Source organism: Schistocerca gregaria, chromosome 1, assembly GCF_023897955.1.
Source record: "Schistocerca gregaria isolate iqSchGreg1 chromosome 1, iqSchGreg1.2, whole genome shotgun sequence".
NCBI classification, from domain to species: domain Eukaryota; kingdom Metazoa; phylum Arthropoda; class Insecta; order Orthoptera; family Acrididae; genus Schistocerca; species Schistocerca gregaria.
The window spans coordinates 521,876,922-521,902,110 of record NC_064920.1 but is presented as its reverse complement, the minus strand read 5'-3'; the positions used below and the strand labels follow the sequence as shown (position 1 = coordinate 521,902,110).

Genomic DNA, 25,189 nt, shown 5'->3' with positions numbered 1-25,189 from the left:
AATACTTTGTCACAATATACGGTAGAGTTTTACAATGAAATCTTCTGAAAGCTGGAAGTATTTACAACTAGTCACTGCTTACATAGGTGGTAAGCAGTGTTAAAGGAAACAATGATTTTTACCAAATTTGGTGACTTTGGTCACAGTAACTGCTGTACAACAGTTTTTTGTGTAAATGTCTCCAAATATTTACTGTTTCACATAATAAGGATTTTATTCACTAAATATCTTCACATATATGAGGTAAATCATTTTTTATTCATATTTTTATAAAATTCCTTACATGATTCAACATGAACAATAGGAAGCTACTACCTCTAAAGGCAGGTAATCTTACCAGACTCATAATTTCCATTTTTTATTTTATTTCTGTAAGGAAAGTTATAGTGAAAGGGGATAAATGTTGTTTCTAGAGACAGACAGACAGAAAATGTCAACATTGTTGGTATCAAATATCATGAGATCTATCTTTCAACTTCATTCATAACTTTCATATAAAGCAAATGAGGACAATAGTTATATATTAATTCCTTCTTAATAATATTGAAACTACAAATGTTATCATTTAGCAGAAAATTGCATCCAGATAAAAATAATCATTCAACAATAACAGATAAACAAATACATATGATATCTTTTATATACATTGACTGACAATGTGTGTGATATATTTAACTGTATTATTCAAGAACATATTTTGTGCATTTTCTACGTACCATATAATGTGTGGAGTACTATCAATGAACTTTTAATGGTCTTAGTCCACACATTAGTAACATGTAAAATAAATTTTCTTTCAATATTTTTGTTAATATGATAAATTCTAAATTTTGATTTCTTTCTTTCTTTAAGATTGCATTTGACAATCACAGATCAAATTTTTCACAACAGCTATTTCACTATGGCTCCATGGATTACTATGAAGAATTCTGGTTACATTAACTGTCTATACAAGTACTTTTTTCGTTTTAGAATGTTTACATAAAATAATTTCATAGTAAGTACGGAGTATGTCACAACAGGAACTTCACCTGAGACAGCAGAAGTCTACCTCTGACTAAGCAACATATTTTCATACAAAGTCTTGGGTAGTATGTATGAGAAAAGAGAAGTAGTGTTACTGACAGAGAAATATGTAAACATAATATTACAATGCTGAACTGTGGAAAACACACACACACACACACACACACAAAAGGTACTCAATTCTGAGACTGTGACCCAAGAGAAATAGTGTTACCAGCAGAGAGGAATGTAAACATAATGTTACAGTGTTGAACAGTTAAAAAAAAGAAGAGTTACACTATTCTGTGGCTGAGAATCAGGAAAAAGTGCATATATCTGCATATCTGTGTGTGTTTGTGTGTATGTGTGTGTGTGTGTGTGTGTGTGAGAGAGAGAGAGAGAGAGAGAGAGAGAGAGAGAGAGAGAGAGAGAGAGAGATATGCATTTCAGCTGTGAGAAAGCGAAGGTTAAACACTTCCTTTAAGTCTTTTCTCATACAACAGATAGCATTTTTTTTCAAAATGTCCACTTCTAAGCTTTGATGAGTTTCAAAATACAGCTGACCTGTAGAATTAATACTGATTTCCGTACGCCTACCAATTAAGAATTTTGTTAAGTGGTAACACATCACTGTCTGCTGATTGGTTGCAAATGATGGTTTTAGTTACGAAGTTCAACACTTTGAATGAATTGTTGGCACCACAAATAAATAAAAAATAAAGTAAACTTAAGATTAAAATTACAATATTTGTGTAAACACCATTTTTAGCAAATGGAAATCTTTCTTCACTACACCATACAATTAATATTTAAAGTGTCACAGAAATATGAATGTCATGGAGATTGTTTCATACTTCCCTAGTTTCAATCAATCACTCAGTCAAATGCAATCTTAATTTTAACACTTTTAAATTAACGCAAGGTTGAAAGATGAACTGCTTGATACAAGTGGGTAATAGACATCTTTCCAGATATGGTATAAAAGTTTGCTGAAAATGTATTTTATTATTTGTGTAACATGAATAACATTACATATTAGGGAAAACAATAACAAAGAATTAGATGAGCAAATACCATTTTGCAAAGATTTTACACTGTACACATTTGTACTGACTATAACAATTTACACACACATACTAGATAACTTCAGTACATAATATTTTGTGTGGTAGATATAGACTGAGCCATAGAAAGCTACCAGTCAAAGTCAATGTAATTCAATTGTATAGTCTTTTAATTTGATGTATATTTAACTTTTTACAACATTTTTTTAGAATTCTCCATACATCCATTAAAATTTCCCATTTTGAAATTAATATCACAAGTTAACAATAATAATAACAACAAAAATCAGTAATTACATTGAAGATAGTGTCCTTTAACTGGCATTTGTAATGACAGAGAGCATAGTGAATATAACAATGTGCTTCATGTTGAGAAATTGAAATAATAAATAAAAGTAATATTAGAAATATGAGATTTCATACAGATATTTACTTTAAAAGTAAAATACAAAAACCACTGAAGTTAGTAGCTTTTGAGATTTGAAATATTACGTTAAAAACAGTGTACACTGAAAACAGTATTTATTACAACGTGCACAAAGAATTTTCTGTGCCAGTATAGCTAAAGACGTTTTCATTTGTAGTTTTCCCCTTTGGAATCAATTACAACATACATTAATTAATAAATGAGCAGTTACATGTGCAAGACATGGCAAACAAATGATTTTTCAAAATGCAAAACATTATAACAGAAACAAAATTAGTCTACTTTATTTATATCGAAAGAGAGCAGTATGGTAATCAATACAGAATAAGGAAGGATTGTACTGAATATGACTGTCATTCAAATGCTTTTAAATTAAAATGAAAAAGTAAAGTTCTGTGTATAACTTCAGAAAATACATTTGCTTAATTACAAATAAAAATCGACTCCTCTTGCACGCTTACCAACAGTACATTTTTATTTGAAACGCTATGAGGTCTCCTCATCTCTAAATGCTCAATACACCCAAATAACATTAAATGTAAAATAAGAGCAAAGGAAAATAAAAAGGAACCAAAGTAGTTCCAAGCATTTGGGAATGCTCTTAAGGTGAGAGGAAGGGGAAAAAGTAAGAGCAAAGCAAACTGCACAAACAGTTAACTTTGATGTAAGATAAAAAAGAACTATATCTGACATGGTTGTAGGCTACTGATATCTTCTATAACAGCATTATAAGAAACTGCATCTTGTGCACTGCTTCAAACAAACAGCGCAAGATCATAAACAAACACAGGAGATAAATACCGTCAAAAGTTCATTTGGTGTTACCAGCAGAAATGCATAGCCTTATTAGTTTAAATGGAAACCAATTATTTTTTCCAATATTATATATAGTGAATAAAAACATACAAAATATTGGGCTATAAGTGTTATACTATACTGGAAGAATACTGCAATGCAAACAATCTTGTACTTGAAATTATTACAAGATTATTAAAGAGAAATCTATACATGTGCATGTAGCATTTTTGGTGGCATTAATTTAATATTAACATCAAAGTGCAAATGAAAGTGTGAAATATTACTTATCTTCTTATGGGAACTGTTATATTGCCCTACAGAATTTATGATGTTGTAATGACACACTAGTATAAAATAATGCAACATATAAATAAAATAAGCAGATGATTTAAGACTTTTAGTAAATATTTTAAGACAAAAGCTGATGTTATTAACCCAATCTACAACAAACTCTTAAAAATTGAAAGTATGTGAACAAAGGCAATAAAAATGCTTCAAAATGCCTTGCAGAAATTACAAGCAGTAATCTCTTATTTCTTTCTTTCAAAAAGCAAGCTTATGAGTTATTTAATTTGAAATCAATAAAATTACTTCCATTTTCTATAAAAAAAAGGCTAACTTTCAGAAGTTAATAGCATCGATATCATAAATGATACTCATCGCTGCTGCAAAGGAAGGGTATAGAATTCTATCAGTGTTAGCAAAAAGACAGGAATGAAAATTATCAGATATTAATAGAAGCATTTCAACAAATAACTTTAAAATGTGAATGTCATTACAAAAAACAAAATTAATGAGTAGTTTTGCTTAAACTGGTTATTAAATGGAATAAGATGATACCTTGTTTTTAAAACCACAATTATTCCTTCACTTATCACAATAGAATTGTACCTAAACTGATTCTGGAAATGATTGGGAAAAACTGTATTTTATTTAATTTCATTTCTTATAACTATTTTAAAACGTAACACCAACTACATGCAGAGCAGTACACATGATTCAGTCACAACTTCCTGTATTATGCTAACTACTGAAATTGCTCATTTGATTTTTGTCTTAATTTTATCTGCTTCTGGAGTTTTTATTTTCCAAGAGTTTTGCAAAACTTTAAACTCTTTTTTTATTATCATATAATGTGAGTCAATCTAGATTACATTATCATTAAAAAGATAATTATGACAGTTAGGCCAAACGATTAAGTTCGTCAGTTCATAGAACTGATCTTGTATTGTGAGATTAGGGTGAACTGGGATGGATAAGTGGATAAGGCAACTTGAGGACTGGTATTGGAAAGAAGGGAAGGATCTAAGTACTCAAACACCTAATCACTACATACAACTCAGTTGCACACTCTTACCTTATCAATACCATTTTAATAATATTCCAAAAAGATTTCCTTTAATAGCAATCACATTTAGAAGCATGTTTATTACTATATTTGTTTCAATTACAGTACCAAATTACAATCAAGAGGGTTAACTGTATGACAATTTTTCTTTTAGAAAATGGTAAAATGTTTAGTTTATGTTTTTAATGATGAAATTATGGAATCTGGCCGATGAACCACGATTCAAGTCTTCTGGAAACTTGAGGCAATGCAGATATAAAAAATTATTTTCACTCTAAGCATCTGCTTACTTGAGAAACCTATCTCATTTTTAATGGCTTATCTTTTGAATGTGAAATAAGTTATTACATGCAGCTATCATGAAGAAAAGTTTGGCATTTTCAGTAGACACTTATAAAAATGTTGCATGCAAATGTAAAACCATACAGTGTCATTCCTGTTGCAGTTGATACAGATGTTGTCTGTAAAATACTTTCTGTTTTATTAGTTAACAATTTCTGTTGTAATGCATTACTGCAAGACTTAAAAGATACAATGCTTAGATTTAAATGGTATGAAAGGAATCCTCTCTCACAGGTTCCTCTTTATGGAATGTCCTCGCCAAGGACAATGTAAAATTACTTTCACTGAAGGTATATAATTATAGTATGTATATGCCAGTAAAGCTGAGATTCCGACTGGAAAATTCTCATCATACTAAAGTCGTAGAAAAAAGAAAACATTACTATGGAGTACATCAACTGCACACTTTGCACCTCAGCCCATTAAATGTTAGCAGCCAGTTACTTGCAACATATGTGCCTTGCATATCAGCACCTGACTTATTTGTACTGTTTCATTTCATCTTAGGAAATGAAACTATTGGCAACAATATCTTTCATAGCAGCTGCAACTTGCATTCATGCTTGTCAGGTCAGCTTATTACATAACCGATGAATATGTGAGTGCTACAGTAACATTTTGCAATTGGAAATACAGTTCCTAACAACAAGTAGGAAGCTCATCAAAATATTATAACCACTTAAAAAACTAAATAGATCTACAATATTCAGATCTGTAATTAACAAATATGTAAATTAAGAATAACAGCTAAACCTGCATGTGCTTGTGCAGCTGTACACTTTACTTATTATACATAACATGTTGCAAAATAAGTTAATCTATGGGCTTTGGGGTTTCTTTTGAGAATACCCATAATATATCACCAATCTGCAGCCACTGACATACTCCTCAAAGCACCAGAATGCTGAGGTGACTAACACCACAGAACAAGAAGCAGCCAACACTGGAGCCACCAACAGTCAACATTTACTGGGGATGGTGCAAGTGAGTGCCACCAGCTTCAAACTCACATTTGTGCATAGTTCTTATTTATGGGCAAAGCCAAAGGCTGAGTGGCCAGCCACAGACGACCGATGAAAGTGAACATTCTGCCACTTGTTGTCTCTCTTATGCCACACACGTGTTTCTTCAGACTGCTGGGTATGAGCTTGTCCTTGCCTGTAATTACAAATGTATGCAACACATTAGATACTGCATTTTAAGAAGAGGCATTTCTGTTATTGTATACAAGGTGTGATAAAAATATGGTACTAATTTTATTAGAAACAAATTAATAACTTTACATGAAATTTAATTTAATCTCCTTCAGAGTACTGTCCCTGGCTAGCAATTATTGAATCCATGACTGGAAGCATTTCTGAAAGACTTCTTTTGTAAGGGTGAAAGGGTGTTCAGCAACCCTGTTGTGGCCTCTCTTTGTCAAGAATGGTGTCAAAAGTTTTCTTTGAAGCATGGTTCTAATTTTGGGGGAGAGCTAGAAGTCACATGGTGCCAAATCTGGTGAGTAAGGTGGATGTGAACAGTTAAGAGCACTTTTGCCATACCCAAAAACTCAAATCAAAAGCAAGGTGTGGCATGCCACACCATTGTGATGAAGAAGGAAATTGTTGGCCCATTTTTCTGGTCTCTTTCTTCGTACATTGTGTAAATATTGCAATATGCTCTTGTAAAAATCTGCAGTTATAGCTTTCGAAAAGTAGTCTGGGTCTGTATGAAGATGTCCTTTACCTGCATGCAAACTGACACACAATTTTCCTTCACACAAAACTATGGGAACAAGTGTTGCACTCATTCATCTTGTCTGCATATGCTTTGTATGGGCCCATACATGATACTATGTTCTTTGGTAAGCTCCCAGACAGTGTCAGCAAACAGTTTTTTCCACATTTTGCACATTTCCTTCTGCTTTTGAGGTTAATGGACATTACAAATGTTGCTCATCTTCTACCAATTCATTTCTGCTTTTAAGCTGCTCATAATACTTGTAAACAATCTTCAAGTTACAGCATGACTGCCATACACCAGTTTCAACAATATGTTTCTTTGGTACTTTATTGCAAGTGGAAACAGAACTTAATGTTCATGCATTGTTTCAAATCTATGATGTGAGACAGATATGGTAAACACAACCTCAGTCTAGCATCTCTTCATGCTGACTGATGAGGCTATCAGACAGATTACATCAAAAGGCCATTGAGTAAACTTTTTTTTCTCATATTTTGTACTTGTACAAATGAATGCATTAAAATAGTGACTAACTGAAACCCTCAGCTGCCAACAGGTGTTGTTGATATACCTCGATGTGGACAGCTGAAAATGTGTGCCCCGACCGAGACTCGAACCCGGGATCTCCTGCTTACATGGCAGACGCTCTATCCATCTGAGCCACCGAGGACACAGATGAAAAACATGACTGCAGGGACTTATCCCTTGCACGCTTCCCGTGAGACTCAAATTCTCAACTGTCCACAATTCTACATATGTAATGTACCTTATAGACATGCATTAAAATAGAATTAGCAAAGGGCTAATAAGTTTTATTCCAATCTACAGAGAAAGAGTAAAATGAGTCCTTATTAAAACTGCAATGAAATGATAAGAAGAGATGCTGAAGAGCACACAGGTAAGTAGAAAATTTGACAAACAACTGAGCTTTCAAACAGTCATCTTCCTACTGCCACTGCCAACCCCCCCCCCTCCCCCCCCCCCACACGGGGGGGGGGGGGAGGAGGGAGGGGGAGAGAGAGAGAGAGAGAGAGAGAGAGAGAGAGAGAGAGAGAGAGAGTTATCTGATGGTGCTGTAGCCTGCAGCCATACTGAAGTAAACAACTATCTTGGCAGAACAGCAAAAGAGGGTTATGAGAACAAAGAACTTTATTGCCAGAGAGTTCACATAAACTGCTGTGCTGTGTAGAGATGGAATCCAGATGGCACAGTCTGTGAAGCAGCTGTTTTAGACAACTACACTATGTTGAGAAGCATGATTGATTTAATTGGTCTCTGGCTACAGTTGGGCACTGGATATTTTAAGGATGGGTAGCTGTTTCACCGCCATACCCACACTGAAGCCTGGGCAGTGGTTGCAGTGAAGTTGGTTCGCCCACTTTCAGAAGGGTTTTTCTCATTTTAGCAAATGACTGGAGATACTAGTGGAGAACATGCTTCACTTGTTTATTTATAATGGTATTGAGTGATGAAGGGAGTATGCCTACCAGCAAGTTAAGAGACATATGAAGACATGATGTAACTATTTCTGAACAAGGCAGGGATAGTAGTAACAGTCAGAAAAACTATCCAGCAACATTCTTGATTATACTGATGGGAACTTTCCCCAAAACATATCCTATATTCCCATCTACTCCTTAGCCTTAATCCCTTCCTTTTCTGGTTTCTTTTCTATGCCACCCTAGATAGCCCATATCTTTTACACTTGATTGGGATATTCCCCTCTTTCCTCAGTATTTTTCCAGCAGCTCAGCTATGTCCCCTCCCTCTATACAAACTTACATGTTCCACATTTGAAATGTTTCTCATACTTTTCTTCTTCTGCTAGTCGTTCCTCTATCCACCTCATGTTCTGCACTACCCAGAGACAACTGTCTTCCTATCCCACCCCCCTCAATATCTCCCCCCCCCCCCCCCACTCCATATGAGTGTAATTCAAAACCTAAAGTAAAAAGTCCTCTGCAATCAAAGATATTCTCAGGAAATCAAGGAGATACATAGAGTTGCCGGTATGTACTTCTTTTTTACAGTCGCCATTACTGTCCTAGCATTTTTTCCACCAATAAAGAAATCTGTTGAAACCTGCATAAAAGGAATAAATGTACAGGCCTATGAGTCATTTAACAACAAGCTCCTGAATGTTGTTCTGATGCAGTGACTGGCCACAAGCCTCTTTAATAGTCCTACAAGATGACAATCTCCTGCTGCAACATCCAGGTTACATGAAGGGTATTCCGATAAAGTCATTAGAAGTGCTGGATCAGATCATGAGTTATCAAGGCCTATGTTGTAGGGCATTGCCCAAGCAACATGACCCTTTTGAAAGCAGTCCCAATCATTTCCTCTGAATCATCTTCTGCAACTATTCAGCATGACACAATAACTATCATTATCTACACTCTCTGCTTGGGTGACGAAGTCAACCAGCAGCACACACTGCATGTTTCAAAAGACTGTTGCCATAACTTTATTCGTAGATGCCATTGTTCTGAAACTCTTTATTGAGGGAGGAAGTGGGGTGGGGAATTCCATGTCATTGACACTTTCTGCAGCTCAGGGGTCACATGATGTACCCATGTTTTGTCCTGTGTGACGGTACAGAGCAGGAACTGAGCACCCACAACATGATACCACATGAAGTGCTGTAGAGACAACCCCAATGCACTTAGATTTAATCTTGTCTTCTTGTGGTATACCAATGTTTTGTGTACAATGTACATAACATTGCCACTGGCAATATACTCAACATTGCCACTGGAAACATGGAATTTTGTGCAGTCACACATTGTCATACAAAGTGGATGTGCCTAGCTGCCCTGTTCTTTACTTGTCTCACATATCTGTTCTGCATTTATGGAAGTCTAAGCATCAAAACCTCACTTATTTTCATGACATTACAGTTGCTCCACGAAGTTACACTACTTTGCAGTTAATTGCAGCCGGGGAGTTTTTATTTAAATGCAAAAATCTTACTACCCACTCTCCACTTAGTTGCCAACAACATATCCATAAATGCCTCCCTCTTGAAGGTATTTAGAAGTGCAGTGGCACGGATACAGTTAATTAATGGTGGAATTTGAAAGCTTTGAATGTCTCTGCTAGTTAGGCATGGAACATATCTCATGTGGAACATTTATACACCTGTGAGAGCTCTTATTACTTACTGACTCACTCTCATTTATTAGCTCTGCAACAAGTCTTTGTCTGAAACATTAGCAAGTTGTTGTTCTTCTTACATATCAGTGTGTTTTCTGACACCTTCTGAGAACATTTTGATCAGATTTGTCTACTGATTTTATGAATTAAGAAAATATGTATTCTCTACCTTTGCCATGCCAAACATGTTAAGTTAAAAGCACAGTATATTCACCATTCACGCCAAATTTTATTTTCTATAACTTATAATTACTTGCACCTTAATAACATTAATAAAATTACTTATAAAAATCATTATGTAGGTTGTGTCATCCAACCTACTCGCTTCATCTGTTTCAAGAACCATTTAAGATATTGTTGAACATAAGAAAATCTTCATTAAGTAATGTATTATAGTCTCCTATCATAGCTATATTAATTACTGAGATATTGGTACCAAACTTGCTTTTTCAAATGGAACTATAGTAATTTATGCTGCCAGTATCTAAAATTTCAAAGACATAAATTAAACCACATTAGACTTTTCAAAATCTGACAAGAAGTTTTGGAGAAATTACAATATTTAGAACTTGGAACTTATCTGTCTTGGACATTCAACTCAATGTGTCTTATGTGGGACTATGTTATCATATGAAACTGCAGCATCCAGCTGATGTGGGACTCTAGTTTGGAGCAGCTAAGGAAGTCTAATTACAAATTCACAATAGCTGAGAGTTGTATAATTTTAAACTGATACTAATTGCAATTTGCTACATGTGGTCAGACCAACCCACAAACTGGAAGGCACATGAAATGGCAAATAAGGATGCCTCACCTGTTAACTATGGTAGCAGTTGTGTTTTGGTTTTTCAGAATCTTGAAATAAATGTGGATGTAAGAAATAGAATGGATTTGCAAAACAAGAAATTAATGTTTAGAGATGGATAACCCTCAAGCAGGTGCGCCTGTGTATAAAGTAAGCCAACAAAAATTAAAATGATTTTGCACGATTCCATTTTTGTTTTATAACTGTAGACCTGTACCTATTCTTTAATTATTGCTTCAGGTAAAACAATGATAGTTTATGTTGTCATATGTTCAACAAGTGAGCAGCAGTAATACAAAATACAAATCGAGCTAGAGAGAAAAAATTTACGATTGTTAAAAAAACATTGAGTATGAGCTGGCAGCCTAATGCCACATTGGGGCAATTGTCAACGAGACAATTAGTAATCGAATAAGCAGCTGGATGGGATCTGATGCCACTGCATTGCTTAATGCTTTGAGTGGGTCATTACTGTCTCTGTACCACCTGTCCTTGGCAACAGGGTGTTGTACTGAAAATTTGTTTCATTCTTGTTTAGTAAAACAGTGGTGTAGCTCATATTATGTAAGTTTATTTTCTTCTTGTTTAAATAAACCAAAATTATACCGTGATTTTGATCATACATGACTCATCTTGGCAACATAAATGAAGCTATTCTATACATGTGTACAAAGTGTGCCGCGCACCTGCTCATGTTGTGATAAATGGCACACCAGCTTGAGGGTTAAGTAATAACTTCACATATGAATATTTTACTCTGCAGTACAATGTCCACTGTTTTGACATATCTTGGAAAATTAAAACATGTGCGGCAGAGGAACTTGAACTTGGAACATTTCATTTTTCAATGCTCTTACTGACTGAACCGAGCAATTCAAGTGTAGATCACATCCCACTGTCATAACTTCACTTGTGCCAGTACCTCTCTCCTTATTTTCAAACTTGTCAAAAGTCCTTCTGCATTTTTGAAAAGTAGGAGACAGCCACTGGCAGAAATGAAGCTGTGTGGGTGGGTTGTGAGTCATGCATGGGAAACTCAGCTGTTAAGAACACTGCCCATAAAAGTCAAGGTTCCTGGTTCAAGCACTAATACAGTGCAGGACATCTACCAGGACATTTCAATACTTCACCTGCATAGAAAAGTTAATATGTGTTAATGTAAGATACACACTTAATGTTTACATTGTCAAATCACAAATAAAAAAAATAAAAATAAAAAAATAAAAAATCACATAAAATTCCATTTACTGAACAAGTGTTCAAAATTCTCACTGTCTCCAGCAAGATAGGTTTATAGTTGCAAGTGCCCAGAACGTCCAGCAGCAATGTGATGATTTAAATCCTCTTGGGTTATCGTAACTTATGCAGAATCATCTTTGAGTGTAAGAAGTGACATCAATTCAGGCAAATACACAGCGTGACTTAATAACACTGTCACAGTCCATCAAGTGGCCAGAAAATATCTGGATGAGAACTGTGTTGGTACCACATACACAGATAAAATTTCAGTTGGTAAATCACCTAGAAGACTTGTCAGAAATTTGCTAAGAAATTCTACATGTATGTTACCTGATGATGTCTCCTCAATGAACTAAGGAACAATTATATAGTCTCCATCAATTTCACAACCAACTTACTTTCACTCCACTGACTCTAGGGTTAAGCAGGCCTCACTCAGTACATATCCTCAATGGCTTAAAAAGTGTCTTTCTTACTTTCAGCTTTTCATGATTTGTTCACTGGTTAAGAGAATTCTTCAAAGAATGACACCCTTATCCTGTTACATTAGAACCAAATCACAGAATTCTATGCATTTTTGCAAATTAATCTATTGGTATCTGTAACTGCAGCCTGCAAATAACTAAAGCACATGGTAGAGGGTACTTCCCATTGTACCATATAAAAGGGCTCTTCAAATAGTAAGGTGACTTTTCAAATTGATTGGGCAATGTACATTCAATTATCAATGTTGTTTTTTTGTTCTGTTTGTTCACATGTACCAAACATAGGTTCACAGTTCCAAGTGTACAGCATACTTCGTATGTTTTTGACAGATAGAAAGATTAGATGTGCTTTAGTCTGCTTGGTGATTTTTGATTATAATTAACAAAAATGAAGCAAAGAATTTGCATCAAAAATTTTGTGTGAAAAATGGAATCGAGTGCTCAAAAATACTTGAAATTTTAGAATTTTTAGCATGTTGCATCCCCGTCAGCAACTGTGATAGACTAATATATTGAAAATCCGCCTCAGTTGCAAAAATTTTCTGGTCTTTACCCAGGTTTCGGCTAGATTAATCTAGCCTTCTTCAGAAGCATAAAATTACTATAACATGGCAGAGTAAGGCACAGTCATCATTAAAAATTAAAACCTATAGTACCTTGGTACCATGTCGAATTAAAACTACTCAACTGAAGCCTAGCCCTGGCATCACTTCACCACATGGTCGGTTGGCAGCAGCAACTATGTCGGCACTGACCGTTGCACATGTAATTGCTCTGAGAACATAGCAACTCGTGCACGTGTGCATATGAAGAGTCAAGGTTGTATATCATTGGCCGTCTGTATATCATGTGTTGGGAGCTGATAACCATAATTGTAATCAAACTAAATATTATGTAGATGAAGTCCCTATGTGTAATAACTATACACAAATTGTATTAAATGGTAGGAAATTTACTTGGTTGGGTATATAAAGTTTAAGGATTACCTTTACACTTTTAAGCACATATGATCATCATGTAAAGTATCCCCACTGAGCATGTCTCACTTATTTAAAACCTTAATCATTATCTATAATTCAAAACTGCATACAGCGTAAAATAAAAACATTTTAGCCTATGAACTTCAACTTTGATCTCCAGAAAGCAAACACTTTTCTTGGGAGTTTATACCTATTATATATGAAATTTGTTAATATGAACTATTTTTTGTGAAGCCATAAAGAGTGAAAAAACCCAAAAATCATGCTCAAAGTTTGAGCTAGCACCATATCATTACATTTATGGTTATTTCATTGTGGTTAGGTATAAGCACCCATAAATTTAATGTAGTATCGACTGATGTTAGGCATTTTTGATTCCAGATAAGTACTGAGGGGCTACAGTGTGCAGAATCTGCATACTTCAAACTCACAGGCCATTGATCCAACCATACAGGTAATTACAGGTGCCATTTTTTTTGTATTGAAAACACAAACTAAATTTCAAAGTGTGATAAATCATAATCCCAAACAGATACTTTGTATGTCTTTTCATTGTCTCAAAAAGAATTTCAAAACTTTCCTATTTTTTGCTCATTTGAATGAGAAGCTGGCCTTAAGCCGTGGGATCATGGTGACATCACAGAAAAGCTCTACAAAGACAAACCAGCTTATGGTATATTTCTGCATCACTGGGACACCAAGGAGTTGATCTGTAGATGTCTGAAGCAATGTAACGGTACAACAAGTGTGCTACTAATCACTATAAATACTCTCTGCTTCTAGCATCGTTATTTGCACTATGGCAGTGCCCTCCATGATATCAAGTATGCATCACCTTCCAGCATGCTGTAGGCCATCAAGCAGCTGATGCAGGTCTGGACAACCTGCTCCACCAGACAAGCTCACGATTCTAAGCCCCTCACTGTGTACTTAGTCAACAATTGTGAGTCATCCTTCCTGGATTAGAGCAGCCCAGACTTCTGCCTTGGAGGGCAGCAGTTTGCAGCCAGGGCAGTGCTGCTACCATCCCTTCAAACCAGGATGGGTTCCTAATCCAGTAGTCATGGCCACCTATGGGAATTCAGTAGATGTATGCGTCACTGGCACTCCTTACTCAGGACCACATAGTGTTAACTCACACACGTGCCGTCAGACATGTGCCGCTGAGTGAGTTAAACAGTGTCAGCAAAACGTGACGTGGACATCAACTGGCCATCACACTGCTGTGGATTTCTGACTTGATCGGCATTGCCCATGGACTAAGCACCTGCAGATGGTGTATCCAGGGGCACAACGTACTCTGATGTTGTATTCCAAGACAAATAAAATATGTTGTATCTTGCAGTGGAGTTTTTCTAGACAAGCCCAACCAGCACTTCTGCCTCCACGATCCACCACCTCTGCACCATACTATGTTTTAGCTCAAAAAAGTATACTAAGATTCTACAACAGATGAGTGTCAGTGATACTGAGTGGTGGTTTTGTAGATCACTTCTGCTACCCTTCTCGTAGACGGGTGTAACTGCTGTTTTCTTTAAACAACAGCACCATTTTTTGCTCAAGGGATCTACAGAATATTATGGTGAATGGGGTGGCTAACCAAGTTATAAATTCTGTGTAGAATCTAAAAGGTATTCCATTGTGCACTGACACCTTATTCAACTTTGGTGATTTCAGCTGTTTAGTGACCTCACTAGTGCCAATGTCTGTATGACTCTTTTTTGATGCAAGAGTTAACCTGCAGTAGTCCACCTGGAACTTCGTATGTGAAGAAACATTAGAGAACACAGTTCAGTATTTATGCTCTTGCTTCCACTGGTTTATCTGCTAGTGAAGTGCCATATAAGAAGCATAGAAGCTGTCTGCACCAAAATTTGAACAATGCTGGACTGGTATATTTCAGAGGCACTAGACGTTTCTCAGGAGTTAAAAGATGGATTGTAAACAACCGCTTCCAGAACATCTATTTCATTTGCTTTGCTTATAAGCCTCATCCCTAGTGTAACACTTCAATGTCCTTTCAATAACAATTAATAGTACATTTACAGAAATATCGTCCATGACGGGTCTATCTGTCATGGTACGTTTGTGTCTACAGTTCAGTTATACCCTTTTTATTCCTTCTGCTTTCTCCATAATGTAGAATATCTTACTTTTAGTGGTTTTTGGAACATATTCATTTTCCAAAGTAACCAGCATTCAGTATTTCTGAATTTCATATTCAGAATAGACAACTGCAGTTCATCTATGACCCTTTTACACTGATATTCTAGTGGTCTATTACACAATATTTTCTCCTTATATAACATGATGTAATTTCTTATTTCAGCATGAAATTACAATCTTTCACATAATACATCTATTAATTCAATGTTCAAAACAGAATCTTGTAAGTTCTAAACACAGTAACTTCTCTAAAAGTAGTTATTAGATTTCAAAGAGTGAAACAAGCAAAACTTGATTGTCTTTGTTTTCTTGAGATCTATGATATTGACAGCACAAGTTGCTGTAGCTCCATTTGAAAAGTAAACTTCATGTAGCTGTGACTTAAGACTATTGGTTTTTTGTGAGAATTGTCTTACAGATCATCTTGGCGAAAACAAAATCTTAAATGGTTCCAGAAACATTTGAGATGAATAGCTTAGCTCAATCATTGTATAGATGAGAATTTTAAAGATTTTTTTCTTCTCTCACATTGTGAATAGTATGTATGTACAATGTGACAATAACAATTATAGATTTTACCCCACTACTAGTAACAAGCAAAGAAAAAATAGAGACACATTTTTATTTTCCAAATTTTTGTCACTTTTACCAAGAGAAAGCACTTACTTGTCCATGTACTGTGTCAAGCGAACATAAGCAATGCACGCTGCATCATCACCAAGTAGGTGAACATGTGGATTCAAGATGATGGTATTGATTGCCTTGCAGTTTTTACCCAGAACTGTAACAGTTTCCACAAAACATTATTAAATAAAGACATAAATGCTTAGCTTTATGCTAGAAAAATTGAAAATTAATCAATGTAATTTAATGACAGTAGTTGTGGTTAAAGAAGTTATGAATTACATTCCACAGAAATTAATTGAAGATTGTACTGCTTTAGAGAGAAACAGTGGTGGTTGGTTGGAATTCAGTTATGTTTGCAGCTCTTACAAAAATACTATGAACAGCAGAGTGGCTACTGATAGCATTTTATGTTATGTAGTACTTTTCACCTTTTTGTGATAGTTTTAACTTAAATTCATAACAACATCAGTCCAAACAATTCAGCATATGTTGCTAACAAAAGCTTTATAACAGAGTTACAAGCTAATTACTGTACTACAAAATCACTGAATGTATATGCTTTTGGAGACAAGATGAAGGCAGAGTGGAGCCATGAAGAGGCTAGGAAGAGTGAGGAGGAGAGAGAAGAAAGTGGGAAGTGGTAATAAGGGGAAGGGGGAAAATAGTAGATGTGAGAAGGAGAAGAGCTGAAAGACAGGGAGGGCTGAAAGAGAGGGAGGGCTGAAAGAGGGGGAGGGCTGAAGAGAGGGAAAGGTGAAGAGTGGGAGGGGTGAGTAGAATACGGCAGGGGAGGGGAAGCAACGGCAGGGGAGAGTGAGCAATGGCAAGGGAGGGTGAACAGAGGCAAAGGAGGACAAGCAAGGGCATAAGGGCATGGGAGGGCTGGGGAGGGCAAGAAAGGGCAGGCAATGAATTTGGGAGAAGAGAGAAATGGGAGAAAAGGGCATTTGGAAAGGTTGGGAAGCACTGAGGAGTGCAAGAGTTGTGGAGTGCAAGAGGTGAAGAAGGCAAGACATGAGAAGAGATGAGGCATGGGGGAGGAGAGGGCATGGGGGAGGAGAGAGCACAAGGGAGGGGAGGGCACAGAGGAGGAGAGGGGGTGCTGAAGAAGATGGGATGTGCCAAAGAAGAGGGGACATGTTGAAGAAGACATGAGAGGGCGTGCCGAAGAAGGGGAGAAGTAGCAAAAGAGAGGGGAAAGGGGAGGTGGCAAAAGAGAGGGGTGGTGGCGAACAAGAGGTGCAGTGGGGAAAGAGAGGGGCACAGGCAAAAGAGAGGGATGCTGGCAAAAGAGAGGGGCAGGGCTGAACACTTGGGGCAGGGGCAAACGGCAGGGGTGGAGGCGAATGGGAGGGGAGAGGGCTAACAGGAGAGGCAGGGGAAAAGTGGAGGAAAAGTGGCAAAAGGGAGGGGTGGGGACAGTGGCCAAGAAGAGGGGCAGGGGCAGTGGCCAAGAAGAGGGGTGAGGGGAAGTGGCCAAGAAGAGGGGGCAAGGACAGTGGCCAAGAAGAGCGGCAGGGGCAGTGGCGAAGAAGAGCGGCAGGGGCAGTGGCAAGGAAGAGCAGCAAGGGCACTGGCAATGAAGAGTGACGGGGGCAATGGCGAAGAAGAGTGGCAAGGGCAGTGGTGATGAAGAGGGGAAAGGGCTAAGAAGAGGGGAAAGGGCTAAGAAGAGGGGAAAGGGCTAAGAAGAGGATAAAGGGCTAAGAAAAGTGAAAGCGCTAAGAAGAGGGGAAAGGGCTAACTAGAGGATCAGCAGCTAAGAAGAGGGGTATGGGCTAAGAAGAAGGTTAGGAGCTAAGAAGAGGGGTAGGGGCTAATAAGAGGAATAGGGGCTAAGAAGAGAGGTGGGGGCTGGGAATAGGGATAGGGGCTAAGAAGAGTAATAGGGGCGAAGAAGAGGAGTAGGGGCTAATAAGAGGAGTAGGGGCTAAGGAGAGGAGTAGGGGCTAAGAAGAGGGGTAGGGGCTAAGAAGAGGGGTGGGGCTGTGCAGAGGGGAAGGATCAGGAGTAGGGGTTGGGGGGGGTTGGAGGGGTCGGGGCAAGGGGGAGCTGGTGGTGAGGAGGTGTGGAGGGCAAGGAGGGGCAGGGTTGCAACGAAAGGCAGGGGGTGAGGAGATGATGAGATGAGGAGGGGATTGGGCAAGCAGGGAACAGAATGAGGAGGGGTAGGAAAAAGGAGGGGAAGGGGCAAATGGAAGGGGTGAGGGGAAGGTGCAAACAGGAGAAGGGGTGAGGGGAAGGTGCAAGGAGTGGAAGGGGTGAGGGGAAGGTGCAAGGAGTGGAAGGGGTGAGGGGAAGGTGCAAGGAGTGGAAGGGATGAGGAGGGTAAGGAGTGAGGAGGGTAAGAGGCATGGAGGGGAAGGTACATGGAGGGGTAGGTGCACAGAGGGGAAGGTTCATGGAGGGGAAGGTGGATGGAGGGGGAAGGGGCATGGACAGGAAGAGGCATGGAGGGGAAGAGGCATGGAGGCAAAGGGGCATGGAGGCGATGGGATATGGAGAGGAAGAGGAGATTCGCATTCGGGAGGACGACGGTTCAATCGTGTCTCCAGCCATCCTGATTTAGGTGATTTTCCTAAATCGTTTCAGGCAAATGCTGGGATGGTTCCTTTGAAAGGGCACAGCCAATTTCCTTCCCAATCCTTTCCTCCCCAATCCTTCCCTAACCCGAGCTTGCGCTCTGTCTGTAATGACCTCGGTGTCGACGTGACGTTAAACGCTATCACCACCACCAGGGGAAGAGGAGAGGAGGAGAAGGGGAGAGAAGGGAAAGGACAAGGAGGGGAAGCATTGAGGTGGGGAAGGGGTGGGGAAGGAATGGTGTGAGGTGGGGAAGGAGTGAGAGAGGGAAGAGGGTGTGGTCTGGAAGTAAGGAGATGAGGATGGGAATGATGGGGGGATGCGGTGAATGAAAAGAGAGAGAGGGGAAGCGGATCAGGAGGGGATAGAGAACTTAAATGTTTTGAAATCCAAATGATCCATACATCACAAAGAGTATTGTGAGTATGAAATGTGAAATATCTAAAAATGAATAAATTCCAGGGATACAAAGTTAACTGTATGATACTACATTGTATGCTGATACAGAAAGTGTAGCAGAACTCCATAGACAAATATTCAGAGGACATTCAGGGATATTTTCTGAGTATTTTTATTAAGGGATCCATGGTCTACAATGGCTCATTACTGAGTAACTATGTTTTACGTGATTTCTTGGGCCTTGTATCAGTAATACATTCAAAACGTCTGCACACTAGTGCCAATGTCAATGCTTTGTGCTGTCTGTCTAGTTTGGAAACAAACCTGTTCTGTTCACTCACAGTAATTGTTGTTGACAACAACAATGCTTTCTTTACTCATGGTTTTCAAACTTGCAGTTACTACTGCTCAGATCTGTTTTCTATACAGTAACATGAGAATAACTAATGAGAAGTTGACTGATACATACAGTGGAGTTACACATAGCAAGCATAATTTGTTCCAGAATCTTACTCATAGTGCAAAACACTTGTTGAGTGAAACAATGTATCCCGTTAAATTAATGTAAAATATGACAATGTGTTCCATGCAAAAAAGTACTAAAAATTTTATCTTTTTCATGCCATTTATTCAAAGTAAATTATACATACAGTATTATGTACTATATTAATCACTATATGTAACTACTTCTTTTTTACTAGAAGCCATCTATAGTCATTTGTCTCTACCAGTGCTTCAACACTTGGAAAAAATGTGACACAGCATTAACATCAAATAAATTTTTAGCACGTGCAGCCACTGCTCTGTTGGGGCTATGATTTTCAATATATGATACAACTGATTCCCATGCCTTCAGAATTTCTCTTATAGTGCCAGAAGATTTCTGCTTTGATGTTACCACCACCACCACCACCACCACCACCTTCTCCTCCTCCTCCTCCTCCTCCTCTGAACTCCTCTCCACAACTTCCTGCTATGAAACACGTTGCAACTCTGTAAGCTCTTCAGTGATAATTTCTTGGCTGTGATCTACCACAAGCTCATCAATATCATTGTTACCCTTACCAGTTTCAGTCAACTCAAAGCAATGCCCGAAGAGTGGTTTAGGGCAGAGTTTCTTAATGTTTGAATTAAGCTGCTTGTCCATGGGCTGGAGTAACAGAGTGGTGTTTGGAGACAGAAATTAGATCTTGATGAATTGAAAGTCTTCAAGGAGATTATCTTGTAGGTCTGGAGAATGGGCAGAATCATTGTCAATAACAAGTAAGACATGAATGCAGATTCCTTTTCAAGCAAATATTATGCAATTTGTGTGTTGTGGGAGGTGCTCATTAAGTGAGGTTCCACTGTACTTTGTGTATAGGTTCACTAAATGCAATGGAAGAGTGGAACGACGACGATATGCTCAGCTGTTCCCACAGTGATGGTAATCACATCACAGTAGTTTTGCATCTGTATATAGATGCCCATGAACAATAAGATACTTTTTATGTTGCTATAATTTAGTGATTGAATACTACAGGATTTTTCACTGTTGTGAATGTATTTTCTCAGAAACAAAATTAATTTTGGTACTAGAGCTGAATAACCCATAATTACATTATTATTCTGTAATGAGCCCCTCGAGACCTCAGGTTCCTTATACCAAAATATTCAGAACATATTTCTGAACAAGCTCTGCATTTTTGTCAGTGGAGTTCTGATTCACACTATATTTGCCATATGACTAGACTACGTTTATAGTTTATTTATTTTTAATTATATGCCATGTACATGAGATAAGTTTAATCTGTGTAAGTCAGACATGCACAGAACTACCTGCAAATAAAAAGTATGTTAATATATCATTAACATTTCTACATTTCTTAACAGTTGTATTTTCAGAAATAAAGCTGTGTTGTTGAAAATCTGCTGTGGAAACACCCATTCCAAGTAATATTACTGAAAAAATTAGTACCTTAAATTAGAAAACCTAATTGCATTACCAGAAAAGTCTCAGAAGTATCTGACCTAACAAAGAAAACACAGAAATTTTGGAAAAATGCATCTTTATTCTTCTATGTAAACTCCTTTCACTCAATACTCTTTTTTTCCCAGCAATGTTAATAGCTTCGATACCCTATTTATATTAAGAAGTGTTAATATCCACAAAATAGCCATTGACTGCAGACTATTCATTTCTGACTAATATTGAACCACCAAGCCATTTTTTAAGCTTTGAATTCAAAAATAATGAGAGGGTAATAAATGTGGCAAACACGTTGCATGAGGGAGCTGTTTCAACTTTAACTCTGGTTTTGGCCATGGAAATAATGGATGTGTGAACTGGTGCTTTGTTGTGATAAAACAAAATTTTCTCTTTTGCTAAATGCGGCTTTTTTGCTTAATGCCATCACTAAAACACTGCATTAAGTTGACATAATACTCACCACTGATGACTTTACCTTTTTGAAAATAATCAATGAAAATTATCCCATGCATATACCAAAAAACTGACGCCATGATTTTGCCTACAGATGGAACTATCTTCATCTTCTTTGGATCTATTCACTAATTTCAGTCCATTCTTTTGACTGTTCCTTCATCCCAGGAATGAAATTATTGATCAGTGCTTCACCTATGGTTATGAGTTGACACAAATAATCTGCCTGACTACAGCGAAACATCGCCAGACACTTGACTGAAACATCCTCATGTTACTGTTTTTGTTCCATTGTCAGCAAGTGCAGCATGCATCTTGGACACAGCTTTCTCATGTCAAAATTTTCACTCAGTATGTGATGTACAGCACTTTTTGAAATTTCTATAATGTCTGAAACCTTGCACACTAGTGGCTGGTCGTCATTCAGTACCATTTTGAGGATTTTATTCAAAATTTCTGCCATGGTCAACTCATTTTGTTGACTGATGTGATGGTTTTCTTGGCAGCTAGTGCAACCTTGTTTTAGGGAGGAGGAAGGAAGATTAGGCTTTAATGTTCCACTGAGATCAAGGTCGTTAGTGATGGGGCTTTGCTTAAACTATGTTATCCAATATTTTACTGTTGTAAACAAAATGGCAGACTTCCCCACAAATAATCTTGCTCAGCTTTAACATTAGGTGGATTAAGACCTTCCACACTTTATGTCACATAACAATGACCAGCTTTATCCATGTTCACTAATTTGCTGAGAGCATTCACTGTTGATGGTTGCCAAACAAATACTAAACAATGTAGCATCATTACACTTCAAACTTAAGCTTTATAAGGGTGGTACTTTGTACCACACTAACTTGTTTAAAACAACAGTCACTATCTATACGCTAATTGGATACCTATGGAACAGCCCTTGTACTGTATTCATTATTTGTAAACTTCACTTCATAGAAATCAATGTGTTCTTCATTGAGTGAATCAGAAAATTTATGGGAAATATGCTGTAATTGAATCAGTGTTATGATGGTTTATGTTATGTCTAATGAAAAGTATCCCTGTAGTTATTTCAATTAAGGAGAGGAGTTTTGTTAGGTTCTATTTCCATTTAAAGTAGTGTATTCATCTTTCCATGATACAAATCAGAACTACTTTCTTTGTAACAGTTTTCAATAGCTAAATTTATATGTAATACTTTCAGAAATGGAAATTTGCACTTAATTAAAAGCTTTCTTTATTAGTAAAAGAATTTATGCCCTACAGTATAGAGGTGCAGCTAACTCTTAAAGTGTGAAGATGATTGATTAAGATTTAGTTGGAGCATATGTAATGAATGTAGCTGATTTATTTAGCAATGGTTGACAATTTTACCATGCAATTAACAGAATAACTGGGGTTGTAGCTGCACACTGCTTTATCTTTCAACAAATTTCTTTCGACGCCCTGTACTTTAATGAGACAGCTATTTATACAGTGACCAATTTCAGACTATTAAAATTACACACTCAGATGTTGCTTGCTCTGATGAAGTATGTTTACATTAGTGCCGTACAACTTGCCATTTTCATAGTGAATTCAGAAACAGGTGTGCTGTGTATCCTGTAAAACAGGAACTAAAAAGTAGAGCCACAAAGATACTTTAGTACAATTACAAAATTCAGGCATTGATACTGAGATGGAAAAACCTGTGTTGGCCATTCAGAGTTGTATGGTTTAACAGCTACACCAAAGGCAGCTTGGATAGTGCATGAGTTGGCAAGACTCCCTGGCAGCATAGGCAATGAGAAAAGTGAATGCATTCCTCAGCCAATTTTGTTAATGTATCTGTAGCTTTCCAGTCACCAGTGCTACTATTCAAACACAGTGACATACTTGTCTTGATAATTCCTCTTGTTTTGTTGTTCATATGCTGCTGATAATATTAGGTTTCATATTTGAATTCCTCTTCAGTTTTGCCCTTTCAGATTGGTGTTTGACTTCCCATTATCCACTCAGTTCTTTCCAGCTGCCTACTGTTTTATCTGAGACCATCTAATTCACGCATAAATGAAAGTTTGAATGTATGAATTTTTTGGTCTTACATGCTTTGATCAGAGACATAGTTGTCAGATTAGCACTGGACAAGGAGCTACTGTCTAGAGCTTTGGAATCATTTAAGCCTGGAATATGCATGATCGGAAATACTTGCTAAAATGTTTGAGGCTACTGCAGCAGCAGCTAAAAATGAATTCTTAGATAATTTAGGCCTGCTCTTCACTACATATCAGAAAGTTAGTCCTCTGGATGAAGCTCAGGCAGCGAGTCCTGACCAGGAAGTACTTTTTGTTGCCTAGTACATTACAATGGATTCAGTAAACAGACACAACCAAGCCACGTATTTCGACATAAATCACATACTTTAGATGATGATAAAAGTTCCTCCCTCAGTGTCAGATTTGCCCCCATTGATGCTTAAGTCTCATCTGGCCTGCTGGAAGTGCCACAAACGTAACCAGTGTACACATTTTTTCAACACATGTTGTGCCAGTCCCAAGTGAGGGTACTTAAGCAGCAATGTGTCTGGGCAGAGAAGTAGCACTGCAGGCTGGTGCGCCAATGTTTGCCAGTACACTGTGGGAAGCAGAACTGGACCAAGCATCAGTGTTCACTTTAACTCCAGTCTTGAAAGAACCCAGCCAAGTGGCTAATAAACTCCCGATTTAATTGGATATGAACAATACTGCTGCCCAATTCCCGCCGATTCGAAGGCTGTAATTTCTCCGATACATCTATCAGTGTTTGGGGAACCTGCCTGCAGCCACCACAGTGACATGTTATTTCATACAGCTGGCAAAAGATCCATGTGTCAGGGAAAATCACCGTATGGGGAAAATACAAGAACATAGTACGTCAAATCTCTTTGTTGGTCATAATTTCACCATCAACTGTAAACATTTTTGATTTTGATGCATTTACTGTATTTGGTTTCCAAGTATTGGATGAGGTGAACCTGGTATCCAGTTCAGTACCATTCCAGGATTCAGAAACATTATTAGAAATTATATGCACTTGTTCCAAGCAATTTTGGGTCAGGCCATAAAGTCTGAAGTGCATGTGCCACTAAAGCAATCTGATGTGCCTAAATTTTGTTGTGCATGGCAATTACTGTTAACATTGCATGATGAAGTGAAGTCTGAGTTGGATGGTTTACAGGAATTGTGGGTCATTGTGCCAATCTCAGCTGGCCAATAGGTGGTTACTATGTGTGAAGAAAGCAAACAGATCTTTCAGCAGGATTTGCAGTGATTTTAAGGCCATGATTAATGCACGAAGTTAGAACAACATTTATTCCTTAGCCAGAGGAACTATAACAAAGTTAGCAAGGGGGGGGGGGGGAGGGAGGGGGCAGTGTTTTTCAAAGGCTGGTCTGAAGGATGCATACTTCAAGACACAGACATGCAGAAAATCCTGGTACTAAATATGCCTTTTGGAATGTATCAATACAAGAAGTTTCCTTTTGGAGTTGCCTCAGCACACCAAGGATTTTCCAAAGATACACAGAGCAATTAATGCACAGTATTCCAAGGTGTGTGAACTATATGGATGACATTAGAGTGGTGGGTGCTGCTAGGGAAAAGCAAAACTTGC

General features: G+C 37.7%; 1 protein-coding gene across 29 annotated transcripts in view; it reads right to left on the bottom strand.

Moving 5' to 3' along the window:
* Positions 1-237: 237 nt before the first annotated feature.
* LOC126354726 (calcium/calmodulin-dependent protein kinase type II alpha chain) overlaps positions 238-25,189 on the bottom strand; it is a 976,610-nt gene continuing 951,658 nt past the window's right edge. For all 29 annotated transcript variants that reach the window (XM_050004705.1, XM_050004586.1, XM_050004623.1 and 26 more), the window contains 2 exons: positions 16,207-16,321; positions 238-6,142 (listed from right to left, as the gene is read on the bottom strand). In XM_050004705.1, coding sequence (XP_049860662.1) covers positions 6,010-6,142; positions 16,207-16,321 — 248 coding nt within the window. In that variant the 3' untranslated portion in view covers positions 238-6,009. The remainder of the gene's footprint in view (positions 6,143-16,206; positions 16,322-25,189) is intronic.